Source organism: Simochromis diagramma, unplaced genomic scaffold, assembly GCF_900408965.1.
Source record: "Simochromis diagramma unplaced genomic scaffold, fSimDia1.1 OVJJ01000776.1, whole genome shotgun sequence".
NCBI lineage: Eukaryota > Metazoa > Chordata > Actinopteri > Cichliformes > Cichlidae > Simochromis > Simochromis diagramma.
Window position 1 is genome coordinate 365,795 of NW_024387296.1, and position 25,827 is coordinate 391,621.

Here is a 25,827-nt window from a genome sequence, read left to right on the forward strand (position 1 = left end):
TAGGTAAGATCATTGAAAAAGCAGTTTCTCAACAGCTCAATTACTTCTTAACACAGAATAACTGCTATGATGCCTTCCAGTCAGGTTTTAGACAGAATCACAGCACTGAAACCGCTCTGACCAAAGTGTTTAATGACATATGTCTGAATACAGACAGTGGAAAAATGTCAGTCTTAGTTTTACTGGATCTCAGTGCAGCATTTGATACAGTTGACCACAACATATTACTCAAACGACTGGAGAACTGGGCAGGTCTTTCAGGAACTGTACTAAACTGGTTCAAAACATACTTAGAAAACAGGAAATACTTTGTATCAATAGGTAACTTCACATCTGAGCAGACAAGTATCACATGTGGAGTTCCCCAAGGTTCCATCTTGGGACCCCTTCTGTTTAACATTTACATGCTCCCACTGGCAGGGATTATAAAGAACAACAAAATAAACTACCACAGCTATGCAGATGACACACAAATATATATCACAATGTCACCAGGAGCCCGAGGCCCTGTACAGGCTCTTGGTAAATGCATTGAGGAAATTAATGACTGGCTGTGCCACAATTTTCTCCAGCTAAACAAAAACAAAACTGAGGTAATAGTCTTTGGCACCAAAGAAAAACGATTACAGGTCACCAGAGAACTTCAATCTATACACCTAAAAACCACAAACCAGGCGAGAAATTTGGGTGTAGTGATGGATGCAGACCTAAACTTAGAAAAACACATTAAGACAATAACAAAGTCAGCTTACTATCACCTCAAAAATATTTCAAGGATAAAAGATCTGATGTCTCAACAGGACCTGGAAAAACTAGTCCATGCATTCATCTTTAGTAGGCTTGATTACTGTAACAGCATCTTTACAGGTCTACCTAAAAAATCAGTCAGACAACTACAGAGTTATTTTGGTATGTTGTTATGCTTTAGACATGAGTGTTTTGTTTAAGTTGTGAGTATGTAAAGTTATTTTGAATTAATTTGTATTTATTTTGCTTTTGAGAGAATGCTTTTTGTAACTTTATTTTTGTTTATGAACTCTGTTATTTTATGGGAAGAATGCATTTGTATTGTGTATATGTTGCAGAAATAAATGAGCTCTGGCCTGAGAAAGATGCTAACTTCAGTGTCCTCTCTATTAATCCACAGTTGCTCATACTTGGCTACGCAGTGCTCTCGAGCCTGTGTGCCGCTTGCTGCCGGTCCAGATTCCCCTAGGTCTGGCGCCGGTAACATTATCGTGAATTAACACTGATAAGGTGGTTATTGATGTTGCATTTGTCCCATCACATACAGGAAATACCTTATTGTCTCTAATACAAGTGGGCTTTCTCAGTTCCATATGTATGACACTGCATTACTAGAAAACAAGAAAACTTTACACAACATGTATCAATTTCAAATAACAACAAGAAATTCCTAATTTTTTTTGACAATGTTTTATTAATTTAATTGTTGTTTTTACCAAAGCAAAGAATACGACAGTACTTAACACGACATCCCAAAACTGATGCCACTGACTGAAAGGATTCAAGCTCAGCAGCATAAAAATTAAAAGTAGTCAAATGTGGTAAAGTAATATTATTCTGCTATTGTTGGGTCTGTGTTTCCACAAGCCCCGCTAATTTTAGAGACGTATTCATCATGAAGAAAACAAGACAGTCGATCGATCACTTGCACAAGGGAGGCCTGTGTCCACCACGAAAATGACCTCGACGACGACTTCCCTTGCTGCCTTTTTATTGAGAGACAGTTCACACAAAAAACATCAGAGCAAAGCCACGCCCACATGGTTCTAAGACAAGGCATTGTATGTATATGTGTGAACTTCTGTAAGAATGTGTGTGTGTGTGTGTGTGTGTGTGTGTGTGTGTGTGTGTGTGTGTGTCAGACCTCCTGCTGACCAAAGGGTCGTAAACGCAGGAAGCTTACATCAAAAGAAGCAGATCTTCCAGATAGGCTGTATCTGCAATAAGACATTACAGCCCCCCCCCACCAGAACCTCGAGAATCTGAGGGGAAGGACCGTGGAATTTCTTTCATCAGAGTTGGCAAGCATAGAAATGACAACATTTAACAATTCACTCTAACAGCTATCAGTGTCTTTCATCTAAAAAAAACAAAATACAAACAAACAAAAACATATCACAATAGAGCAGAATGTGAGGTAAAATTTGTCTGTCCAGTGACAAAAAGACATCTAACATATAAAATTCTCTGTAACATGTGGATGTCCTCTGGTCTGAGGTGCTGGGGGGACCAGTTAGAGACAGCTGGACGTCAGTGGTTGGACTGGTGGACTACTTCAGTGAAGAGTAGACAATGTCTGGCTCTGATTTAAAATCTGAAAACAAACACACACACAGTTCAAACAACAGGATATATGATTTTAAAAGTCATTCTCTCCTTTTTTGTTGGTTGTAATAGACATTTGGACAGTAGGGGCAGTTACTTTTTAAGGGACTGTATTTATTAGGGGTGCAACGATACACAAAATTCACGGTTCGGTTCGGTTCGATACTTTGGTGTCACGGTTCGATATTTTTTCGATACAAAATAAAATGTTCATGCCTTTTTAATTTGTCATTTATTAAAATTATAAATATATATTATATATTATTTTGTCCATGAAACCATAAAGCTGCACTTTCTTTTTGCCTTATAGTCTGATTTGTCATAACGTTTTGTGGTAAGCTTTTCTTTGGCTGTCACTTCTTCACCCTGACCTGTCTTATTTGGCTCAGCAGAACTAAAATATATATCCTGCTGCTTTTACACACGCACTCACATAAGCTCAGCGATTCTCTGCGCGATCAACCTCTCACATGTTTAAGCTGTGGGAGATTTCACTTGTCATGTTTGCATAGTAAGCTACCAATTAATAAGACGATGTCAGAGGAATTGGTGCACAAATTATAATCACTCACAGATCAGTGCTGTTGCTCTCTATACACAGTTCGCACGATTGCAAAGTGAAAGCAAAAAACAAGCGCAAATTCAAACACGATTTCAATATGTCACATATTGACAGTGGCTCACCGATGCCAATGACATAATTACCCAGCTACATTTCTGAAAGAATGCAAAAGCATTGACATATATTTTTCCTTCCTACAATAGCCCGACGGGCAGGGCAGAGATAGATTTTGGTAGCCCGACTGAAAAAATCGCTAGCCCCAGGACGTCGGGCTAGCGATATTGCAAGCCCTGTATCTGATTGAGGAATCACTCATCTTTGGAAAAGAGAGTTTATTACAGAGAAATGTCTCTTTCCAAAATAAAAGCTATACTATCCGCTTCTGGGCTATATTCTCAGCAGCATAAGGAGAATCATGTGCTAACAGCTGTCTAAATGACTCGGCTAAAGTTAGTAGCATGCTTGTTGTTTTTGTCTTTGCACTAGGATGATGTCGGCGTAAATGTGCAGTAATATTCATTGTGTTCCCACTAGTGCTTTCAGGTTAATCTCGTTGAAATGACCTTAACGCCACAACACGGCAAATCTCCGTTAACGAGCTACCGCCGATCGCCCCGTGCATGGGGCTAGACGGCCAACACATTAACGAGCTAACTGCGCTAACACACTAGTTCCCACCCATGTAATTGAGCATTGCATGGCACATCCAACATACTGTTTTACTTTAGTCCATGACTCGCTTACCTTCAGGGTCATACGTTACATGAAAACCAAAATAATTCCAAACGCCAGATCTGAATGAGGGTGGGGGAGGTCCATGTTGCAAGGAGAGCTTAACTTCTGTCTCGCTAGCTTGCCCTGCGCTTTTCCTTCTGACTATGCTGTCTGTGTGGAGCGCCCAGTGGATCTGCACTTGACAGTGCAGCCTAGGCGGAGTAGTCGAACGCAGATTCACTGAGCGCTCAACACAGACAGCATCGTCAGAAGGAAAGTTGATAAAATAAATTACAAATTTTGTATTGTTCGATACATATGCGTACCGAACCGAAAGTACTGTATCGAACGGTCCAATATCGATACGAATATCGTTGCACCCCTTATTATAGCGGCAACCTTCGGTCCTTCTTTGCCGCTTCTGCAGAACGTAAAGTTTCTGACTCGTGCTCTTGTTAAGTCTCTTGGATGCCTTCCGGTAGCAAAAAACGAGGCGAAGGAAAAAAGGGGCAAAACATTTATTTTCCTTACAAATCGAAAGGTACAAAACAAATGCCTCTGGTGGGAGCTCTGTTTATATTCCCTTTGTGTTACAACAAAAAATAACATTAAAACGGCGACGGTCAGAAAACTGTTGCTCCACGTCCTGCTTGCTTACCTAACCTTTTACCCACACCCCTCCGCATGCGGGTCAAATACACACCCCCTTTACGACATCCACCAACACTTTACAACAACAATAGACTAACAAAGCAGGATTAATTTATGGAGCACAGCATATTACATTATAACCTAAAATGATCAAGATTATAATAAAACTTAAAGATCATGACAAATACTTAAATATGGCATGATGTAACTGAGTAAAATATTGGCCTGGACTTGGCTCCAACATCCTGGCCCCTAATTGTTCTTGTGAGCCACAAAGCAATTACTCTTACACATACATTTATATATTGATCAGAACAACAAATCAAACCTTCCAGATAACGAACAGGCAAATATACAAAGTACTCGAACTGCTCATATGGCACATTAATGTACTTATTCTAACAGAAACTTCGTTTGTCTTGTTACAGCAGGAACTCTTCTTAAGCTGGAACATGTCTTCGTGGATGCGTGTATGTGTGTATGTTGGGGAGATTAGGGAATGGAGTCAGAGGTTCAAGCACATGACTCACCGTAGGAGACCAGCCTTTACCGCTGTCTCTTGAGTAATATGTAGAAGGGGCGCTACATATCACACTCTAGCAGTACACAAAGCTTCGCCACAGGTCGTAGGAGAATGTTTTTGCTGGTTTTCACCTTGGCTTGACGAACCCGACCTTTGGCATCCTCAAACGTCTGAATCACTCGACCCATTAGCCATGAATTTCTTGGAGCGGAATCATCCACGATGAGGACAATATCACCTTGACTGATATTTCTTTGTGGCTGGGCCCACTTTTGTCACCTTTGCAAGTCTGGCAGATACTCCTTGATCCACCGTGTCCAAAACAAATCCGCCAAGTACTGGACTTGACGCCATCTACGCCTTGAGTACAAGTCGCTCCTGCTGAATACTCCAGGAGGTAGTGGAGTTTTGGCTTTCATCAAAAGCAAATGGTTTGGCGTCAAGGCCTCCAGGTCGTTCGGATCGGTAGAGACTCTTGAGATAGGGCGGCTATTGATAATCGCCTCTACCTCACACAGCAGTGTGTGCAGACCCTCCTCATCAAGGATCTGCTGCTCCACAACGGAGCTGAGCACTTTGCGTATGGACCGTATCTGCCGCTCCCAAACTCCTCCAAAATGCGAGGCAGCTGGGGGGTTGAATATCCATGTGATGCCTTTAACCAACAAGGCTTCTTGAATCTTTGCATTATCCAAAGCACGCACTGCTTCCCGCAGCTCCCTCTCTGCACTTACAAAGTTTGTTCCATTGTCAGAATGCATCAACTGAACCTGTCCCCTCCTAGCAATGAACCTCCGCAAGGCATGAATACAAGAGTCCGTGTCCAACGAATCTGCCAACTCAATATGCACAGCCCTCACTGTCAAGCAGGTAAAAACCACGCCATACCTTTTGATCATGGTCCTACCCCTTTTGATTTCGAAGGGACCAAAGTAGTCCACACCGACACTTGTGAACGGTGGCTCATCGGGCGTGAGCCTTTCAGTAGGAAGATCTGCCATGATCTGACTTGCCGCTTTCCCATGATGCCATCTGCAGGCGACGCACCGGGACAAAATCTTCCGGACAGCAGCATGAGATCTTAGTATCCAGTACTTCTGCCGTACCTTTGATAGGACATGATTCCTGCCACAATGCCCAAGATCCTCGTGAGTAGATCTGAGAATGAGAGTGGCTATATGCTGATCCTTAGCCAAGATTGCAGGGTGTTTTAACTCCTCTTGCATGCTAGATCTGCTCAATCTGCCACCCACTCTCAGAATGCCATCCTGTACAACTGGCGACAACTGACAAAGAGGGCTATCCTTTGACACTGTCTTTCCTTGTTGCAGCTTGGCAATCTCTTCGCCAAACCGCTGCCCTTGACTGAAGCGCACGATCTCCACTTCTGCCTCAGTCATGTCACTCACAGAAAGTGGCAAGATGGGAAGGTTAGCCTTGAAGTGTGTCATTTGCTTCTCCTGCTCCAACCTTCCATCATAGAGATTTGCTTTTAAATCCTTCCTCTTTTGAGCAAGAAGTTTCAGCACACCTTTTAATCTCAAGACCCATGCAACGGCTCTTTTAACCCGACGCCAGCTTGAGTAATGATGAATGAGCTGAGAGGTGGCGTCTGCAGCTTCTTCAACCACAAGAGCATATACTGATGCTTCTTTGACTTCTGGGTCGTTACAGATTGGCTGGCATACACTGTCTGGCATTTCTGGCCACTCCATATCTGGTTTCAAAATGAAATCTGGACCCGTGATCCATGTCTTTGCCTTGAGAAAGGCACCAACACTGAGCCCTCTGGAAGCAAAGTCTGCAGGATTGGCCGAGGTGTTCACATATCTCCACTGAGAGACAGCTGATCTATCCTTGATGGCAGCAACTCGATTGGCAACAAACGTACGAAACCTCGCTGTTTCATTCTTGAGGTACTTAATCACCGATGTGCTGTCCGTCCAAAAGACAGACTCCTCCAACTCCAACTCCAGTTCGGCTCTTACCATCCTGTCCATCTTTGCTGCCACCACTGCAGCAGTAAGCTCGAGTCGTGGTATGGTAACTGGCTTCAATGGTGTAACCCTGGCTTTACCGATAATGAAAGCACTATGTGGCTGGTTCAGATTGTTTTTTGAAACCAGGTATGTGGCTATGCCATACCCCCTTTCACTTGCGTCGGCAAAGTGATGAAGTCGAGCTGAAGAGATCTTGCCAAGGTTGACTGGTCTCACACATCTGTCTACCTCAAACCTAGCTAAGTGGTGCAAACTGCCGACCCATTGTTGCCACTGCATAGACAGAGCTTCTGGCATGAAATCATCCCATGCATGCTTTGTTCTGCTTAGCTCTTGCAGGATGTGCTTCACTGGCAAGATCAGAGGGGATAAAATTCCAAGTGGGTCATATATAGTGCTTACCATCGAAAGCAGTCCTCTCCTTGTGAGTGGTTTGCTCTCAACCAGAACTCTGAATCTCAGCGTGTCAGACTCCACGCACCACTGAACCCCTAAAGCTCTTTCAATAGGGAGGCAGTCCCTTTCAAGATCGAGCTCCTTGACTTCTTTAGCCCTGTCATCCTCAGGTATAGATGCAAGCACCGCTCTGCTGTTGGAAATCCACTTCGTGAGCTTGAAACCTCCTGCAGCGCACAAAGTCCTGAGGTCCCGAATCAGTGAGATTGCCTGCTCTTCAGTGCTGACAGACTTCAGGCAATCATCCACATAAAAGTTCCTTAGAACAGTGTTCGTCGCAATATGGTTGAACCTCGCCTGATTGTCCTCAGCACACCTTTGCAGCGCGTAGCATGCACAGCTTGGTGAAGAAGTTGCACCGAACAAGTGAACTACCATTCTGTATTCCTTGAGGCCTTTATCAAGATCTCCCTGTGGCCACCACAAGAATCTCAACAGATCAGCATCTTCAGCGGGAACCCTGACTTGATGAAACATGCCTTCAATATCAGACATGAAGGCAACTGGTTCCTGCCTGAACCTCATCAAAACACCTATGGGGGAATTGGTTAAGTCTGGCCCCTGCAACAGCTGTGAGTTCAGTGACATGCCTTGATACGTGGATGCACAGTCAAATACCACTCTCAACTTGTGCTTGGTTGGGTGGTAGACCCCATGATGTGGGAGATACCATATTCTGCTACCACTTTTACAAGTTTCTGCCACAGGAACTTCTTCGGCATAGCCCCTTTCCAGTGTCTCTGTCATAAACTTTGTGTACTCTTGATGAAACTCACTGTCTCTTAACAGCCTCCGTTTCAGGCCTTCTGCTCTTTGTACCGCCACAACACGGTTGTTTGGAAATGCAGCCCCCTTGTTCTTTAAAGGAAGGCCAATGGTGTAGTGACCATGAACCTGCTTCACTGACAGTGACACAGACTCCATAAATTGTCTGTCTCTGGCCGACATTTCCATTTTCTCAGATAACTCATGCTCAGGGAAATCATACCTCATTTGCTGCTGTGAGAGCTCCTCTAGCTTTGTCACCGATATCCTGTTCACCATCACCGGTGGCCACTCAACAGCTCCTTGAGCAATACCCTCTTCTCTTAGCAGAGGTCCATTAATCGTCCAGCCTAGTGCAGTTTTTACAGCATATGGGCCGTTGCCCTCACTGTTGATAACCTTCCAGGGCTCAAGCGCCTTTGGTATATCCGTGCCTATTAACATACCAATTTTTCCATCAATCTGCTTGAGCTGAACCTCCTTCAAATAAGGCCATCTGTCCACATCGCTTTGTTGTGGAATGTTGTCCTTTGTTACTGGAATCTCTGCCTGTGTGAAAACCTGGGGAATCTTCAAAAAGTTGTCCTCATCCAAACCACTGACCTCGAGACCTTTAACGACATGAGTACTGATTGTTGCTTCCTTTCCCATAGTGCGGAGCAGAATGTTGGACCTTTTTCCTGTGACCTGTAAATCCCTCATCAGCTCATCTGTACAAAAGGTTCCAGTGCTTCCTGGGTCTAAGAACGCGTATGATTCAACTGTTGTGTTGCTCCTTGAACATCTGACCTTCACAGGCACAATTGAAAGTGCACAGACTGCTTCGCCAGCCCCGGTACAACCGCATGTTTCACTGCCTGCTGCTGGAGAAAAACTTGCTGCTGGTTCTCTGATACTTTTACTGTCACTATCAGGAGAAGAGTACTGCTCCTTATGCAGAATGGTGGGATGTTTCTGAGAACAAGTCTCACACGTGTGTCTTTGCTGACAGCCTTTGCTCAGATGCCCCTGTGACAGGCAACCAAAACACAAGCTCTTTGATTTGAGGAAATCAAGCCTTTCTCTGTGAGGCTTTTGCTTAAGGAGTCTGCAGGTACTGAGGTTATGTACTCCCTTATGACAGAAAAGACACTGTCTTCCACATGTAGAGCCTACATTTTCCCTTTCCCTCTTTGTCTGCTCTGCACTGTTTGATACAGGTGCTGTATTAGTAGCAAAGATGCTTTCCCTCTCCTTGAATTTCAGAGCATTCTCTTTGCACACCTTTGCTTTGCCCTTGTCTCTAGACAAAGTGGTGTCCTGAATGTTACCAAACAATGGGTGAGAAGCGATCTTTGCCTGCTTCTCTACAAAACTGACCAGATCAGCGAATCTAGCTCTCATTGCTGTACGTTCTTGAATGTCACAGGCGAAACCCCTCCACCTTTCCCTTAATTTAAAAGGAAGCTTGGAGATGACTGTTCTCATATTAGTAGGGCTATCCATCTCCTCAATGTACTCCATGCTGTCTACTGTGTTACAGCAACTAGTGAGGAACATAGCAAACTCCATCAGTGCATCACCATCCTCTGGCTTAATTACAGGCCATTTTAGAGCTCTTTCAATGTAGGCTGAGGCAATAGTATATTCATCCCCAAAATGCTTGCGCAGAAGCGTCTTAGCTTCAGCGTAGCCCCTGTCAGGATACATGTGCGAACAGCTACGAACAAGAACCTTGGGTCTCCCTTGGGTGAACTGCTCCAGGAAGCGCAACCTATCTCTATTGCTGTCTGTCCTTTCCTCAATCCCATGCTCGAATGCTTTCATAAAAAACCCAAACTCCAGTGGATCCCCACTGAATACTGGAACATCCAAAGGAGGGAGAGTGGATGCTTTCTGTTGTTTTACTAGGAGCTCTGTAATCTCGTTTTGTCGCTTCATGACATTCAACAAGTCTTTAACATCAGCCATCCTGCCTTGACTAGTAATAGACTGGCTATTAACCTTCTTATTCAATGGATGAGGAAGCCTGCTACTCCTTTCTGAGCCCTGCATTACCTCTGACTCACATCCTCGACCGACATCTTCATGTTCTGGCTGAACCAAACCAAAACTGGCCCCAATACTTTGGCCCGGAGATCTTTGGCAGGTAGCCATTTTGTTGACCAAGTCAGCAGAAGTGTTATGGGCTGGCTCCTTCACAGTCAGCACCTCAAGCTTTGCGTTAGCTGCAGCAATGGCTGTTTGCAACTCCCATTCCTCCCTTTTTGCCTTAAGAACAGCTTCTTGTCTGTCAATCTCCATCTTTTGCTTTAATGCCTCAGCACGCACTACCAGAGCAGCCCTCTCTGCCTCAATCTTTAGCCTGGCAGAATATGTGGTCGAAGACACAACAGAAGAGGTTCGACTGCTTCGATGTGCTTTACTGCGTCTGGATGATATTGCTGAAGCACTGTCTGCAGGCTCAACTTCAGCATCAACCATTCTTGCTTCAACTGCTTGCATTTCCACTCCTTTTAACCATCTCTCGACTTTCTCCACAAAACTTCTCAAATAGCTAGCCTTTGGCTCATACCACTGTGTCTGATCATGAAGAAGTTCCGACTCAGTCAAGTGATTTTTAACTGCATCGTTGTTTTCACAAAACTCAATATATATTTTTGAGAAGTCAGTGGCTAATTTAACAGACACTTCCTCAAAATTGCCGTCATCTTCCATAAGCTCCTCGATCTCTTTTATCTTTCTAGTAAGATAACCCAACTTGGTTTTCCTTGTCACTTTAAGATGCTGAAGCTTTTCCTCTTGTGCTTTAAAGGTTGGCTTGGAAACTCTTTTTTCCTGCTGCTCCATATTAATTGCGCTGCCATAAACCTTTCAATGCAATTAATCCTTTACACAGGCAATGTACCACTTAACCGTACAGGAATTTTCACAAACCGTAAAGCAGGCACAGCCTCTTACTTTTCAGATGCGGGGTTTTCTTACTGCCGAAAGGATCCGGAAACACGGGAAGACTGAAGCGCATCCTCTTTCACGTCCCGTTTTCCAGTTTTCCCTTGCCGCGCCGCGGTCCGATTAACTCTGCGCCGGTGACGTGTGCGTAATCCTCTCACTTTCGGAGCAGTTTTCTGACTATTATAGCGGCAACCTTCGGTCCTTCTTTGCCGCTTCTGCAGAACGTAAAGTTTCTGACTCGTGCTCTTGTTAAGTCTCTTGGATGCCTTCCGGTAGCAAAAAACGAGGCGAAGGAAAAAAGGGGAAAAACATTTATTTTCCTTACAAATCGAAAGGTACAAAACAAATGCCTCTGGTGGGAGCTCCGTTTATATTCCCTTTGTGTTACAACAAAAAATAACATTAAAACGGCGACGGTCAGAAAACTGTTGCTCCACGTCCTGCTTGCTTACCTAACCTTTACCCACACCCCTCCGCATGCGGGTCAAATACACACCCCCTTTACGACATCCACCAACACTTTACAACAACAACAGACTAACAAAGCAGGATTAATTTATGGAGCACAGCATATTACATTATAACCTAAAATGATCAAGATTATAATAAAACTTAAAGATCATGACAAATACTTAAATATGGCATGATGTAACTGAGTAAAATATTGGCCTGGACTTGGCTCCAACACCCCTAGTATTTATATAGGAAGGAAGTTATTTCAGGTTTTGGCCACTGGAGGAGCTCAAGAGGTTACGGTGGTATTTCTATAGCAGGTATGAGAGCAATGACTATGTTATGTAAAGGGTGCATGATTAATGCTGAAGAACCAATAAGATCAATATAACATAGTGTGTCTGTGAACAAAGCAGCAGCAGCAGAGCTGTTTGGACTTGTAACTGGTCTCAGCAAACAGCTTTCAAGGTGTATGAAACATACAAACTGTAGCATATAGTTGCAACTTTTAGGAAAATTGTTCCACTGATCAGCAGTTAGCTTTTCTGTTTCCACAGTAAAAGATAAAGAGCAGCTGTACCTGGGTCTCCTTGGTCTGATTGTTTGTTTCATGACATCTTCAGTTCTTATAGATGGAGAAACTGCAGCTCGATCAGCGTCTGCAGAATAAAGCACATTAAAGTTACTCAAGGTAAAACAGCAACAGTACAGCTATATAGAAAAACATGGTTATTGTATGTAATCTTCCATTATAAAGGGAATCTGTGATGATCATTATAAACAACAACACCTTTTCACAGACTTCTTAACACCTCTGCTGTAAAACCAAATTGACTACAAAGAACTGAGGGGGAGTTTATGTGAAAAACAAGGTGGACGACCACAAAACTGCCATCGTTTTTCAGTGCAATCTAACACCTTTAACCACAGAGCAAACAAGTTCTCACAACAGAAACTCAGCTATTGGTCAATTTGGAAAAGACTGCGGTAAGACGTCTCCCCAGCTGCAGGCTACAACTACAGTTAACTGGTATCATCATCAAAGGGATGAATGTTCAACATGTCAGGATGTTACAGAAACCTCAAAATTAGATTTTATTGAAATGCTTTTCCAGATGATGTCTCCATGTTCCTTCCTGATTTTTAAAAATGAACAGCACTGCGTTGAAACACCTGCAGCTGAAGTGTTTTCTTTCTATCAGAAACAGGATGCTGGACGACTGCAGAGCTGTTAGCTTCAGTTAACCACAGACCACAAACACACAGTCCAGCTCACAGTGAATAACACTCAGTAAGTACAGAGTTGAACACACATGATTACATCTGATTGAAATGATCACATTTTAGATCAAGGACACAAATTAAAAATTTAAAAAATGCAAATGTGAACATTAAATATTATGATTTAAGATTTTGAACATCAAACATTTTTTACACTTCTGATCATCCCTCACATGCTATGTGTCCTCATAATCCATCAAAGTCAGCAACAGTCCTCATGAACCTATGACCTTATTTGTTCATTTTTATTTTCTTTATATGTTCCCACACTGTAAAACTGAACCAGAGTCCCTCTAGAAGCAAATTTAACATCTTTGTTATGATATACAATAAAAACAGTACTACCTCTGCTTCGTCTGATTAGCTGTTCTTTACAATTTGATGCTTTGATGATGTTGTACATGACATGAGTGATGATGTCATCTTCTCCAGTTTCTTCTTGATCTGCAGAAATGATCCAAAATGAACATTTCAGGAAGTTGTTGGTGTGATCATAATGAATGTGAACTTTATTCTACTAAACAAACTCAGACATGAAAGATCAGGAAGTCTGAGTCTCACCTTCAGGTTTCCTCTGGACACATCGTCTCACCAGCAGAACCAGTAACACCAGTAGAACCACAACACAGACTGATCCAACACATGAGAACACAGAGAGAACAGGAGAAGAAGGTGATGGAAGAAGAGTGATGGAGGTGGAAACAGGAGGAGATGTGGATGTAGGTGGAGGTGTGGTGGTGTGTTCCCCTAAAATAAAGCAAACACAGTCATTAAGTTGTCGTCACATTGTGAATGTTGAAAGCTGCAGAAACACAGACAGGTGAGTGTGTCACCTGTGACAGTGATCCAGCTGGATGGAGACTCTCCATGACCGCTGATGTCACACTTGTAGAGGCCTTCATCAGACCTGGAAACATGCTGGATGGTCATGTGACCTGTAGGCTGCTTCCTGATGAGGGAGCCATCTTTATAGAAAGCAGCTGGGAGGTTGGAGGGAGTGGTCTTTGTTTTACAGAGCAGAGTGACGTCATCTCCCTCCATCACAGGGAGGACAGGACTCTGCAGGATCACTGATCCACCTCAACACAGAGACAAACTACAGCATTTCATCCATTTACACACAGCTTCATCAACACTAACTCCACACACTCAGCTTACCAGTGACTGTCAGGTTAACCATGTTACTGATGGGACCCTCTCTGGACTCACACCAGTAAACTCCACTGTCCTGAGTGAATAGTGTACTAATGTTACATGATGAACCAGTCCCTCTTCCCCACACATCTCCACACTGAGTCCTCTGTTGTTTGCTTGTGTTTCTCCTCAGAGTCCATCCAGCAGAGCTGTCGTCCTCCTCACAGCTCAGAGACACAAAGACTTCCTTAAAGAACTGAGAGCTGCTGGGACTCACAGTCAGATGAGCTGTGAGGGTTACAATGAAAAACTGATGATCTGTTAAACTTTTGACCAAACAATTGGTGAATAGTCCTTAATTCCATCAGGTTTACATCATATTAAAACATGAACCCAATCAGGTCATATCAGTGAGCATTTCTCAGGTTTAAACTGTGACAGAAGAAGGTTACTGACCTTGGTTTGTTGTGCAGCTCAGCAGTGAGATCAGAACTAAAGAGAAATGACACTCAGGTTGATTTGAGGTGAACATAAAGAACAACTCAACACAAACAGAAGTACCAGTGTACCTCTGTGAGCTAAATAGCTCTGTGTGGAAAGGTTTTATGAATATCACCTTTCCACCAACTACAAGCCTAAAACCCCCCACTCCACTGATGACTTGCTCTTAGCCAACACCCTTAACGACTTTTACTGCTGTTTTGACGAGCCATCAGGCAGCCTTCACACCTCCAACGGCCCCAACAATAGAGGCACTTTGGACACTAATTCCCCCACCTCTCCCCCCTCCATAGAGCCATCACCACCTTCAAACTGTTCACCTACAACACCCCCCTCCTCACCCCACACCAAGGAGGATTTCACACCACCTCCTCCCACCACAACTCTTCATATTCATGAAGCAGGTGTGAGGAAGCAGTTTAAGAGTCTGAATGCTCGAAAAGCTCCCGGCCCAGACGGTGTGTCTCCTGCCACCCCCAGACACTGTGCAAACGAGCTGGCCCCAGTGTTTTCTGGCATTTTCAACTCCTCGCTGCAGGCATGTCATGTGCCTGCCTGCTTCAAGTCCTCTACCATAATCCCTGTCCCCAAGAAACCTAGGATCACTGGACTAAATGACTACAGACCCGTGGCTCTGACATCTGTGGTCATGAAGTCATTTGAGCGCCTAGTTCTCTCCCATCTCAAGACCCTCACGGCCCCCCTCCTGGACCCCCTGCAGTTCGCATACAGAGCCAACAGGTCTGTAGATGACGCCATCAACATGGCCCTACACTTCATCCTGCAGCATCTGGACTCCCCAGGAACCTACGCCAGGATCCTGTTTGTGGACTTCAGCTCTGCCTTCAACACCATCCTTCCAGACCATCTCTGAGACAAGCTTTCCCAGATGAATGTGCCTGATCCCATCTGCCGGTGGATCACTGACTTCCTGACAGACAGGAAGCAGCATGTGAGGCTGGGAAAGAATGTCTCGGACTCTCGGACCATCAGCACCGGCTCCCCTCAGGGCTGTGTTCTTTCTCCCCTGCTCTTCTCCCTGTACACCAACTGCTGCACCTCCACCCACCAGTCTGTCAAGCTAATCAAGTTTGCAGATGACACCACCGTTATTGGGCTCATCTCGGACGGGGATGAGTCTGCCTACAGGAGGGAGGTTGAACGTCTGGTGTCTTGGTGTAGCCACAACAACCTGGTGCTGAATGCCCAGAAGACAGTGGAGATTATTGTGGACTTCAGGAAGCACACAGCTCCACTCCCCCCCATCATCCTGACTGACACCCCCATCACCTCTGTGGACTCATTCCGCTTCCTGGGTACCACCATCACTCAGGACCTGAAGTGGGAGCCTACCATCACCTCCGTCATCAAGAAAGCCCAGCAGAGGATGTACTTCCTGAGGCAGCTGAAGAAATTCAACCTGCCAACACGGACGATGATGCAATTCTACACTGCAATCATCGAGTCCATCCTCACCTCCTCCATCACCGTGTGGTACGCTGGAGCCACTATCAGGGACAAACAGAGACTGCAGCGTGTTGTGCGCTCTGCTGAGAAGGTGATTGGCTGTAGACTCCCATCTCTGCAGGACCTGTACACCTCCAGGACACTGCAGCGTGCAGCTCGGATCTCAGCTGACCCTTCTCACCCTGGACACAGTCTGTTTGACCTGCTCCCCTCAGGCAGGAGGCTCCGGTCCATTCGCACCAGAACCTCTCGCCATAAGAACAGTTTCTTCCCCTCTGCTGTCGGACACATGAACAATAACCGTATGACTGTTCCCACCACTAACACATGACCCTACGCTGTGTTCACTGCATCATTCCATGTTTGGCACTGATCACCACCTGCACTCATGTATATATCTTTCTACGTAGCACTTTTAATTCTTATTCTTACTTTTATTTTTTCATGTCTATTTAAGCGCAATTTATGACAGTATGTTTGCACTGAAGCACCGCAGCAATTTCCTAATGTTGTAAACCTGCTCAACATTTGGCAATAAAACCCATTCTGATTCTGATTCTGATGTTGTTTTTAAACTATTATTCAATAGACTACAGCCCTTTTAGGTATATATACTAAAATCATGTGTCCACTGTGCAGCTGTGTTGATATAATGAGTGAATGATTTGATCTTTTCACTGCCTGCTGTGTTTCCTCGACTCCTGAGCAAAGATAAAGAGTCAGTTCAGACCTGCAGTTGGTCCTCGTGGTGTTTTGAACTTGAATTCAGCCTGATTTGTTTTTCATGTCTTCTCCTCCATCATCAGTTATCAGGAGAGCAGACAGTCAAAGTACAAGAATTCAAACAAACACAGAGATTCTACTTACAGAGCAGACACAGCACAGATGTTTCCTTCATCGTCCTTCTCACTCATTTGAGCTTTTTTTCATTTCTCTCACTGACACCAAGTAAAGCCCGCCCTCTTCCTCTGAGCACTTTTTCCCCTTTTTTACGTGACTTATCTTTTACCCTTAAAAAGACACAACATGCAAGTGAGAAAGTTTTTTGTTGATAAAACACTTTGAATTAAAACATTAAACATCAAAAACTTTCTATACAAACAAAAAACAGTAAAAGAAGAGGGTACATAAAGGGCTAAATATATGATGCTCTCAAAACATGTCTCTCTTCTCTGAAAAACTGTCTGACAAACCCCTTTGAATCAAAGCAAAAAAAAAGACCTATTAAACATGAACATACATCACCTTCAGTGAGAGAGGGGGATATGAGCTAAAACAGTAAACTCCAACCACAAGCTACTAAAGTCAGTGTTATAAAGCAGAGGAGAATAAGAATAAATAAGGGGAAGAGAGAGAGCATCTTTGGGTTCCGTTATATACAAATACACAAACATACTGAGATTAACTGAAGTGAATTATTTTTCTACTTATTATTATTATGTAACAGGCCCCTGAAAAGAGAGCTGCCAACAGTTATATTTGATCACAACAACAAAAAAAACAAATGAGGTGGAATCACTGACAGGTAGTGTGAGATCAATAGGTAGGAGGTGCCCCCTTGTGGCACAATTTAGGATGGCACAAAAATAACAAGAAATGATCAAAAAAAAAAATGTGACCACACATGTAATCAAGAAAAAGAAGAATTTATTTTTAAGACCGCTAATCAGGAAACGGCCTACAGGTCACATGACTATCCTTACTCCTGTCCTGACTTTTATTATGTAATCAAAGCCTCATTTACTGTTTTATTTTTCCGGTTTATATTTATTGTTGATTTAGTTTCTTAAAATGTTCTAGAAACCTTTAACTGGACTTGAGATATTGTAATGATACAACGGTTGTTTTGTTATAAAGTAATTTAAATGCATTTTACACTTGCACTTTTAAAAAGGATCAAACTCTTACTAGGTTTTCTGCCTTAAGTACTTTCTGCCTTCTTTGCCTGTGACATAAAAATGAATGAGCGAGGAGGCTGCAGGAGGAGCTATAATCACTGAGGTGGACCCTTCATAAGTGTTTTACCTGCAGTGGTTGAAAACCATCGGGTATAGCCGGAGTGGTTCTTTGTCTGACGCCCGCCCACCCAATTTACAAACTCCTGACATGTTCCTGCTCTGGTGGACTCATTCGTTTACAGTGAAACATCCTTGTTACAGACTCAGATCTGACTGTGATCTCTCAATCTGCTCCAGGACAGAGACAGCGTCAGGATTATTTGAGTCTTACTCTTGCTGATTTCTGCTCAGAGAAAATCTGCTTCAACAGCCAGAAGAAACAGATGACCAAAGACACAGTACTGTTTTTTATAGTAGAACTTTATTAGCAAACTTTTATGAAAAGCTTAAAATAAATAAAAAAATATGTAACCAGCTCTTCAAATATTTAAACTGAAGTAACAACCATCCAGAAGATTGTCCTCTACTGAAATGTAAATTTATAAAGAGTTTTGCAGTGGGGGGGAAACACCTGAGCTCTCACTGAACTCATGAATACTGATCAGAAAGCAAACTGTGAACAGAGTAAATTGCTGAAATCAATGGAAATAAAAGTTATCTTCAAACAAATTGAGTCAGAAACAGAATATGTTGCTGCTCATGCCTATTCGAGAGAAACGTACACGGAATAGTTATATAACAGTTTTATATCATATAACAGAATGTTTTGTTTGGAAATACTCCCAAATATTTAAAATGTGATGATTTATTAACTTTTGTTTGAAAATATGAGCTAATGTGTGTTCCACACAAATGTAAAGAGTAGAACATGCTAACGTCACAAACACAAATCTCACAGATAATTTTTTCTCTACAAACTAATTTAGCTGCCTGAGACCAAACATACAATCAAATGATGAAGAACTGTGTGTGTTTGAAACCACACATCACCAAAACTACTACTACTAATAATAATGTACAACATTACAATAGATCTTTATATTTATTTAAAGTTTATATTTTAGATTTCTTCATACATTCTTATATAGTTCTATATTGTGTATTGTGTATTTTGTTGTACAGTTATTTTATTTTCAACTTAATTTTATATATTTTATCTTAGTTCTTCCCCGTTAAAATTTACCCTTCATTCTAATTTGTGTTGTACAGTTATTTCATTTTTAACCTTAATTTATATTTTATTCCTTCCTAGTTAAATTTACCCTTTTTAATTTTTCTTTTTAATTTTTCATATTTATTTCCTATCTTATTCATAGCCTTTCCTTTTTTTGTTTTCTTTGGGTCACGAGCAGTTGTCCAAGCATTTCACTGCATATCGTACTGTGTATGACTGTGTACGTGACAAATAAAATTTGAATTTGAATTTGAATTTGAGATCAGAAGCCATATTTGCTCAGTGTTAGCAGTAAATTGATAACAATAGATGTAAAGAACATGAAATGCTAACAGTAAAGTGTAGGCGATAACATCTTGTCAACACATTTTCATTATTCTCTATCTTTTCTCTTATTCCATAAACTTCTCACCCTGCAGATTAAAAATGTCCTTGATTAATTTCCTGGGAATCTCCCACAGATGGTTGAGAATATATAATTTTAAATAATTCTGGTTTCCAATTTTCAGTTGATGGATTTGCTGGTCCTGGTGCTCCACCTTTTTTCTTCTGTTGAATGTCTGTTTTTTTTTTCCTTTTTACTTGAGGGACGGTTAGCTTTTTATTTAACTATTGCCTGTGAAATGAAGCAGCTCTTTTGATTTTCTACTTGGAATCTATTGTTTTACTTTCTTCAGTAAGATTCACTTCTGCTTTTTTGCCATAATGATGCAAGCTGCCATTAAACAGCATTCTTATGTAAAAAGCTCTGAGACATTTAAGTTCTACTGCACTTCAGGAAGGGCTGGTATGAATCCGGACACTGTTGTTGTTTATGTTTTCAGTTGATCAATAATCCAGCAACAATAAGCACAATGGGAACACTCAGACCAACTTTCAGTCCAACAGATCCATCCTCTGTGTGTCCTCCTGGCTGACCTGCAGGTGAGAAACAGGTGTGAGGTGTCAGCTGTCAGGTAGGTGATGAGTGAAGAACAGAACAGAATCCATTTCCTCTTCAAACTGCTGTCAGACATTATCTACTGCACTCTGATCACATCACTCAGACCAGCTGCTTCCTACAAAGTCTCATCAACAACATCTTTAGAAACAAACATCAACAACCAGGAAGCAGCTTCACCTCTGATCACACACACACTCAACTCTACTCACTCACCTGGAGGAACAACAACATGAAGGTTGATGATGCTGATGGGGTCACCACTGAGATTTGCTCTTTTCCTGCGATTATTTCCTGTCTTGACACGACACTCGTATGTTCCAGTGTCATTAGTCGTCACATTGTTCAGGATCAAAGACACGTCTCCATCCTTCATCTGTCTGTCCTGCAGATCCACCCGGTTCTTAAAAGATGGATGCTGTTCGTCTGGTTCAAATCGGCCATCCCTGTACAAAAGCACATATTCATCTCCCAGGTTGGCTCTGCTCCACTCTACAGCTAAGATGTTGTTGTTTGGAGCTCGACATGGCAGAGTGATGCTCTGTCCAGACTCAGCTGTGATGGTTTTCTTGTCTGAAAGAGGAAAAAAAGTACACATACACATTATTTTTTGCTATCATTGCAGTATCACAATACATTACAAACATAATACTTTGAGGCTAATATACAAAAACATATTTCTCTTATTGTTGATGAAGGTCTGTCAAGCAAAACCAGAACACCTACAAAGAGCAATTCTTTATGTTCTCTCCCTCTTTTTCACTGTTTTATTTTATTATCTATTTCTATCTTTCACTCTCTCTTTGACAGAGATTTAGATTTAGACCTTAATATATTCCTGCTGAGACCAAAGCCAAGAGGATGAAATATACACATTTATACAGTGAAACATGTCCTGATAATAAGTGAACATAATGTGTGAGAGAAAGCAGCCTCTCATTATAAGACACTGTGAGTCTCTGCATGCTGCTTTGGAGCTCAGCGTTGTAGCTACAGCTGTGTTGCATACAGGGCTGATCGACGTGTTTTGGGTGGCAAAAATCTTTAAATAGCATTAATAGTAGGTTCAAAGTGTTGATGCTAGCTCATTTAAATAAAAAAAAATGTCACATGGTAAATGCATTTGTATAGCGCTTTACTAGTCCCCAAGGATCCCAAAGCACTTTACACTATATACAATCATCCACACATCGGTGATGGCAACTACATTGTAGCCACAGCTGCCCGACACTGGTGCCACTGGGCCCTCTGACCACCACCAGTAGGCAACGGGTGAAGTGTCTTGCCCAAGGACACAACGACCGGGACTGTCAGAGCCGGGGCTCGAACCAGCAACTTTCTGATTACAAGACGAACGCCCAACTTTTGAGCCACGATCGCCCCAGTAGGTAAATGACAGCATCCAATCAGCATAATAAAACTACTATGGCACAAGGTGTGGCAAGATAACCATTTTTGGTGGCACATGCCACCTGTGTAGATCCGTCCCTGGCTGTATACTGACTCCTGAAACTACAACACATCACACTGACACACTTCTTTGTCTCTGTGCTGATGTCTTCACAAAAGCAGACAAACTGATTAAATATGAAACTAATTATTTGGGAAGTACCAGGTAAACCAGACTGATGTTTATTCCTCTTCATCTCAGAGAGAAACACCCTTTGGTTTATAAACCTCACCTGCAGGGACAAACACAAAGACACCGACAAACAGCAAAGTCGAGCAGAGCGACGTAGTTACAGGAGACATTTCCGTGTTTTTGTTTCTGCTGATCTGACTCTTAGTTTGTTCTAAAAGTCTGAGTCTGTTGGTTTTTTTCAGTGCATAATAGACCTTAAGATTAACACTTGACTGCACGAGGTTAAATTTAAGGTTTAAACAATGCTGAAAGTTTTGTCTTTCAGCCACTCGTTCAAATTCCACACTTCCGATGTGTCTTAGGGAAGTCGCGTTAAAGTGACGTTTGGTAGGTTGGACTGTAGGACGACCATAAAGTGCGTCATAAGAAAAGCGCTGAAATTTAATGTAATGATTTCTTTGAGACATAATAAATCTTTCACAGAGAAAAACACGGTTTGGTTTTTAACAGTTAAATCTCTCCTGCTGACACAAACACAAAAATACCAACAAACAGCAAAAACTGATCAGAGTAAATCGGACATCTGTCTGTTATCTACCTGTGATGATCTACTTTGTTCTAAATCTCTGAGTCTGTTGTTTTTTTCAGTCAGCAACAGAATATGACGTTAACGCTACGTGAGATTAACCCTTTCACGCATAGTGGTTATATAAAGCTATTCAAAGGCTGTTTTCAAATCTAAATAATATAATTTAAATAATAAATAATAAATCTAAAGCAGGTCTGAGTGTTTAACAGGTTCAGTTCTTGAATGATCTCCACAGAACAACACAAACATCACCTCTCTCATCATCAACCATCAGCTACATACTAAAGACCATCATCAGCCGAAGGACTTCAACATAATGTCACTGTATAAAAATGTAAATTGTACTATGGAGGAGGCAGCATTTAGCTGTAGCCACCATAAAACCACAGCTGATCTGAAGAACTTTGTCCATCTTTGTTCAAAACACTCAAAAATAGAATTATAAAACACTTACTGTTCTTCTGAAGAAATCCTCAAAGTCTTTTCTGATCATCATGATTGAAAAAAAAAATTATCAAAATATTTTAAAAACATAAAGGGCAAAAAAAATAAAATAAATAAAAATTGACCTCTGTACTAAACATCTAGAGAACAAACTGAGCTGTGCTTCCTTGTCAGCTGTTTTTAAACAGACACACCTCAGATCTGTGACATCAGCGCCCACAGCGTCACCTTAGCAACCACATTCCTCTCCACCTATCAGCTGTGAGTTCACATATTTGACAAACAAATATCACAAAAACAAAGTCACAGCTGACTCTGAGCCCTCACAGTCAGCTGATCTTTCTGTCAAATAACTTAATGAAACCCTGAAATACAACAAATATTTTCAGGTCCTTGAAGTACACACGGGTGGGGGCTGGAAACCCACTCCACCTGTCACAGTCTGAAGACAGAACGTGATTTCTGTCAGTGTGTGAGGATCAGTATGATGTATAATAATGTGAGTAAACTTCAGCAGGTTCATGTCTGTGATGTAGAAACAGGAACAAGCAGAGGTGCTCTGGATGTTTGATCTGTGCTCTGATAATTCAGCGTATCACCATGTGGGACAGGAGACTGTCCAGCACAAGTTACAGCCTGTCAGAGTGTCGCTCACATTTACTGACAAACAACAGATGCATCTGTTACTGTTTCTATCTGCTTTTATTCTAAGCCCACCTTTTATTTCCTGTCCTGTTCTTGTTTTGTGCTCATGGAATTGATGGAAGATTGTGTCTCAGTATTCTGGTCAGACTGGTTCAGCAGTAGAATCATGTGTCTGTGTGTGAATCATATCAGGTTTCCTCTTTGGTGTTCAGCACATTCATCAGCTGTATTTGAACTTGGAGCTCCATTTTTTTTCTGTTGTTTTGTTCTCGTCTCTTTTGGATGTAAAGTCATTTCAGAGCTTCATAACATACCTGTGGTTAGCTGTGCCCAGTCTAACAGACTGAAAGAGTCTAAAGAGTTTAAAGAGTTTAATCCTCATTGGCATGAATTAAAGTTTTTTAGAGAAAAAAATATTTCACTGTACTTTCTTGGAGTTTGGAGCTCCTGCTTTATATTTGAATCAATATATTTGCAATAAATAAATGTGCAGTATGCGGCTCCCAAAATGTCACAGTTTTCTAATTCAGAACTTTTATGAAAGAAACAACTAATTGATTGAAAATTGTAATTTTTAAAAAAAAAAAACATCACGTTGATTTTCATAGAAGTTTTTAATAAAATAAATTAAATGTATTTATTTAATGGTAATTATTTATTCAATTACCATTAAATAAATGGTAAATTGACTGTTTTATATAGAGCACTTTTATATTGTACTTGAGCATCAAAGCGCTTAATGCAACATGCCTCATTCACACAAGCACCTTTTATACATGTTTTCCATCTAACATTCACACTCTGAGAAACACTTCAGGAGCAACTTGAGTTCAGTATCTTGCCCAAGGATACTTTGGGATCAGGTGGGCACAGGTTGTGTGCAACATCATGCACGATGCAAGGGTCTGTATGTGTGATCGTGTTTGTCTCTGTGTTTTTGTGTGTCTGAATGTGTGAAACTTTATGAATCAGAAGTGGACATCACATTTCTGTTGTTTGACATTTGGAGTACCATTACATCCTGGGACTTTACATCTCCCTCCATTCTGTCTTTTTATGACATGTTCTTGTGGTAATTTCCTGCAATTTGTATAGGCTTGTTTTGGTGCATGGTTTGATTGCTACATATCCCATCACTCAGTGCTCAGACATTACCAATAAGTTTGATGTGTCACATGGCCCTCTTCCTATTGAAAAAACAAAAGTTGTATCCAAGATGGCCGACTTCTAAATGGCCACCATGGTCACCACCCATCTTGAGGAGTTTGCCCCCTCACGTATACTAATGTGCCACAAACAGGACTTTAATATCACCAACCATTCCCGTGTTATTACGGTGTATCCATATAAATGGCCCACCCTGTATATATTATGTATACATTTTATACCATTACTCTTTCATAATAAAGCATTTTTGTATGAATTTATGGTCCATGTTAAGGACTATAATCACCTATGAAAAGAAAAACAATGTATTTGTATAAAATTAAAAGTGAATTACTTTAATAGTTAGAAACCTTCTAAATTATCTTTGTGGACATTAATGAGACAGCATGACCACGATGTCAGACTGAAACATAAACTGTTAAACCTCCACACCTTTCTGATGGAAAAACTTTTGAAACAAAAAATGTATATTTGTGATTTATTGGAGAAACATGAACTTGTAAACCAGGCTGATTCTATTTAACAGAAACAAACACTGTTTGGTTTTTAACAGTTCACCTGCAGACACAAACCCAAACACACCGACAAACAGCAACACTGATCAGAGCAAAGCAGACATTTCTCTGTTATCTGGTTGTGATAATCTACTTTGTTTGGAGTTGGTATGTCTAATCTGAGAATCTGAGTTTCATAAATCTAACTAAGATTAAATTCAAGGTTCAAATGAAGTCACTGATTACGAGAAGTAACTTTGAGCTACTTGTTTGACTTTCCCATAAGTGTTGAAGAAAGAGGAAGTAATAACTACACATAAATGTGTCATAATAAAAGAGGTGAATGATGGAGGAGGCAGCATTTAGCTGTAGCCTCCATCAAACCACAGCTGTTCCTGAGAACTTTGTCCACCTTTGATTGTCTTTAAGTTGTGTTGGAGCCACAGAGAGCAAATCTTTGTTCTTTATGGAGAACCAGTGAGGCTGTTTGGACTTTCCTATGAAACATCAGTGCATGCAGCTGCTGCAGCACTTCCTGGAAATCACATGACTGTATTCAGAGTACAGGACGGTCCATGAGTCGTTTGGTACCGGGTTGCATGAGTTGAGGCTTGCAACTCTATAAACACAATAAACATAGTTTTTTATCGTTAACTTGGTTTCCCTGGGCCTCATCTTGTGTTGTAGTTTTGTGTCTTTTTTTGAAAGAAATATTTACACATTATCATAGCGACCAGAAAACATTAAGGGGCAGAGAGGAGGATGTTACTCTCAGTGTTGTTGGCGCATTTCAGGAGAATGCTGCTAATAAAGTTACACAATTACACAGTGAATTTGCGTTTAGGATTATATTTACAAAATACCAGTTTTTGTCTTGGTCGTATCATTTTATTTTGTTGTATTTATCTGCCATACTTTCAACAAAAAAGGTTGGGGACCACTGATGTAGATTACAGAAAAGGCTGAAAAACATCATTTTTTAACACTTACTGTTGTTCTGAAGGATCACTGAAACCCTCAAACACTCTTCTGATCATCAGGATGGAAAAATGATCCACTTAAAACAACAAGCCCTTCACCTCTATCACGCCATAGCTTGTT

General features: G+C 41.6%; 1 protein-coding gene across 5 annotated transcripts in view; it reads right to left on the minus strand.

The window, feature by feature from the left end:
- LOC120716467 (junctional adhesion molecule B-like) overlaps nt 1–25,827 on the minus strand; it is a 204,853-nt gene that overhangs the window by 70,025 nt on the left and 109,001 nt on the right. For 3 of the 5 annotated variants that reach the window (XM_040004005.1, XM_040004002.1, XM_040004003.1), the window contains exons 1-2: nt 21,488–22,424; nt 20,022–20,378 (exon numbers count right to left, since the gene is read on the minus strand). The exons of 1 other annotated variant lie outside the window; for it this stretch is intronic. In XM_040004005.1, coding sequence (XP_039859939.1) covers nt 20,022–20,378; nt 21,488–21,854 — 724 coding nt within the window. In that variant the 5' untranslated portion in view covers nt 21,855–22,424. One more of the 5 variants, XM_040004004.1, reaches the window with a different exon arrangement.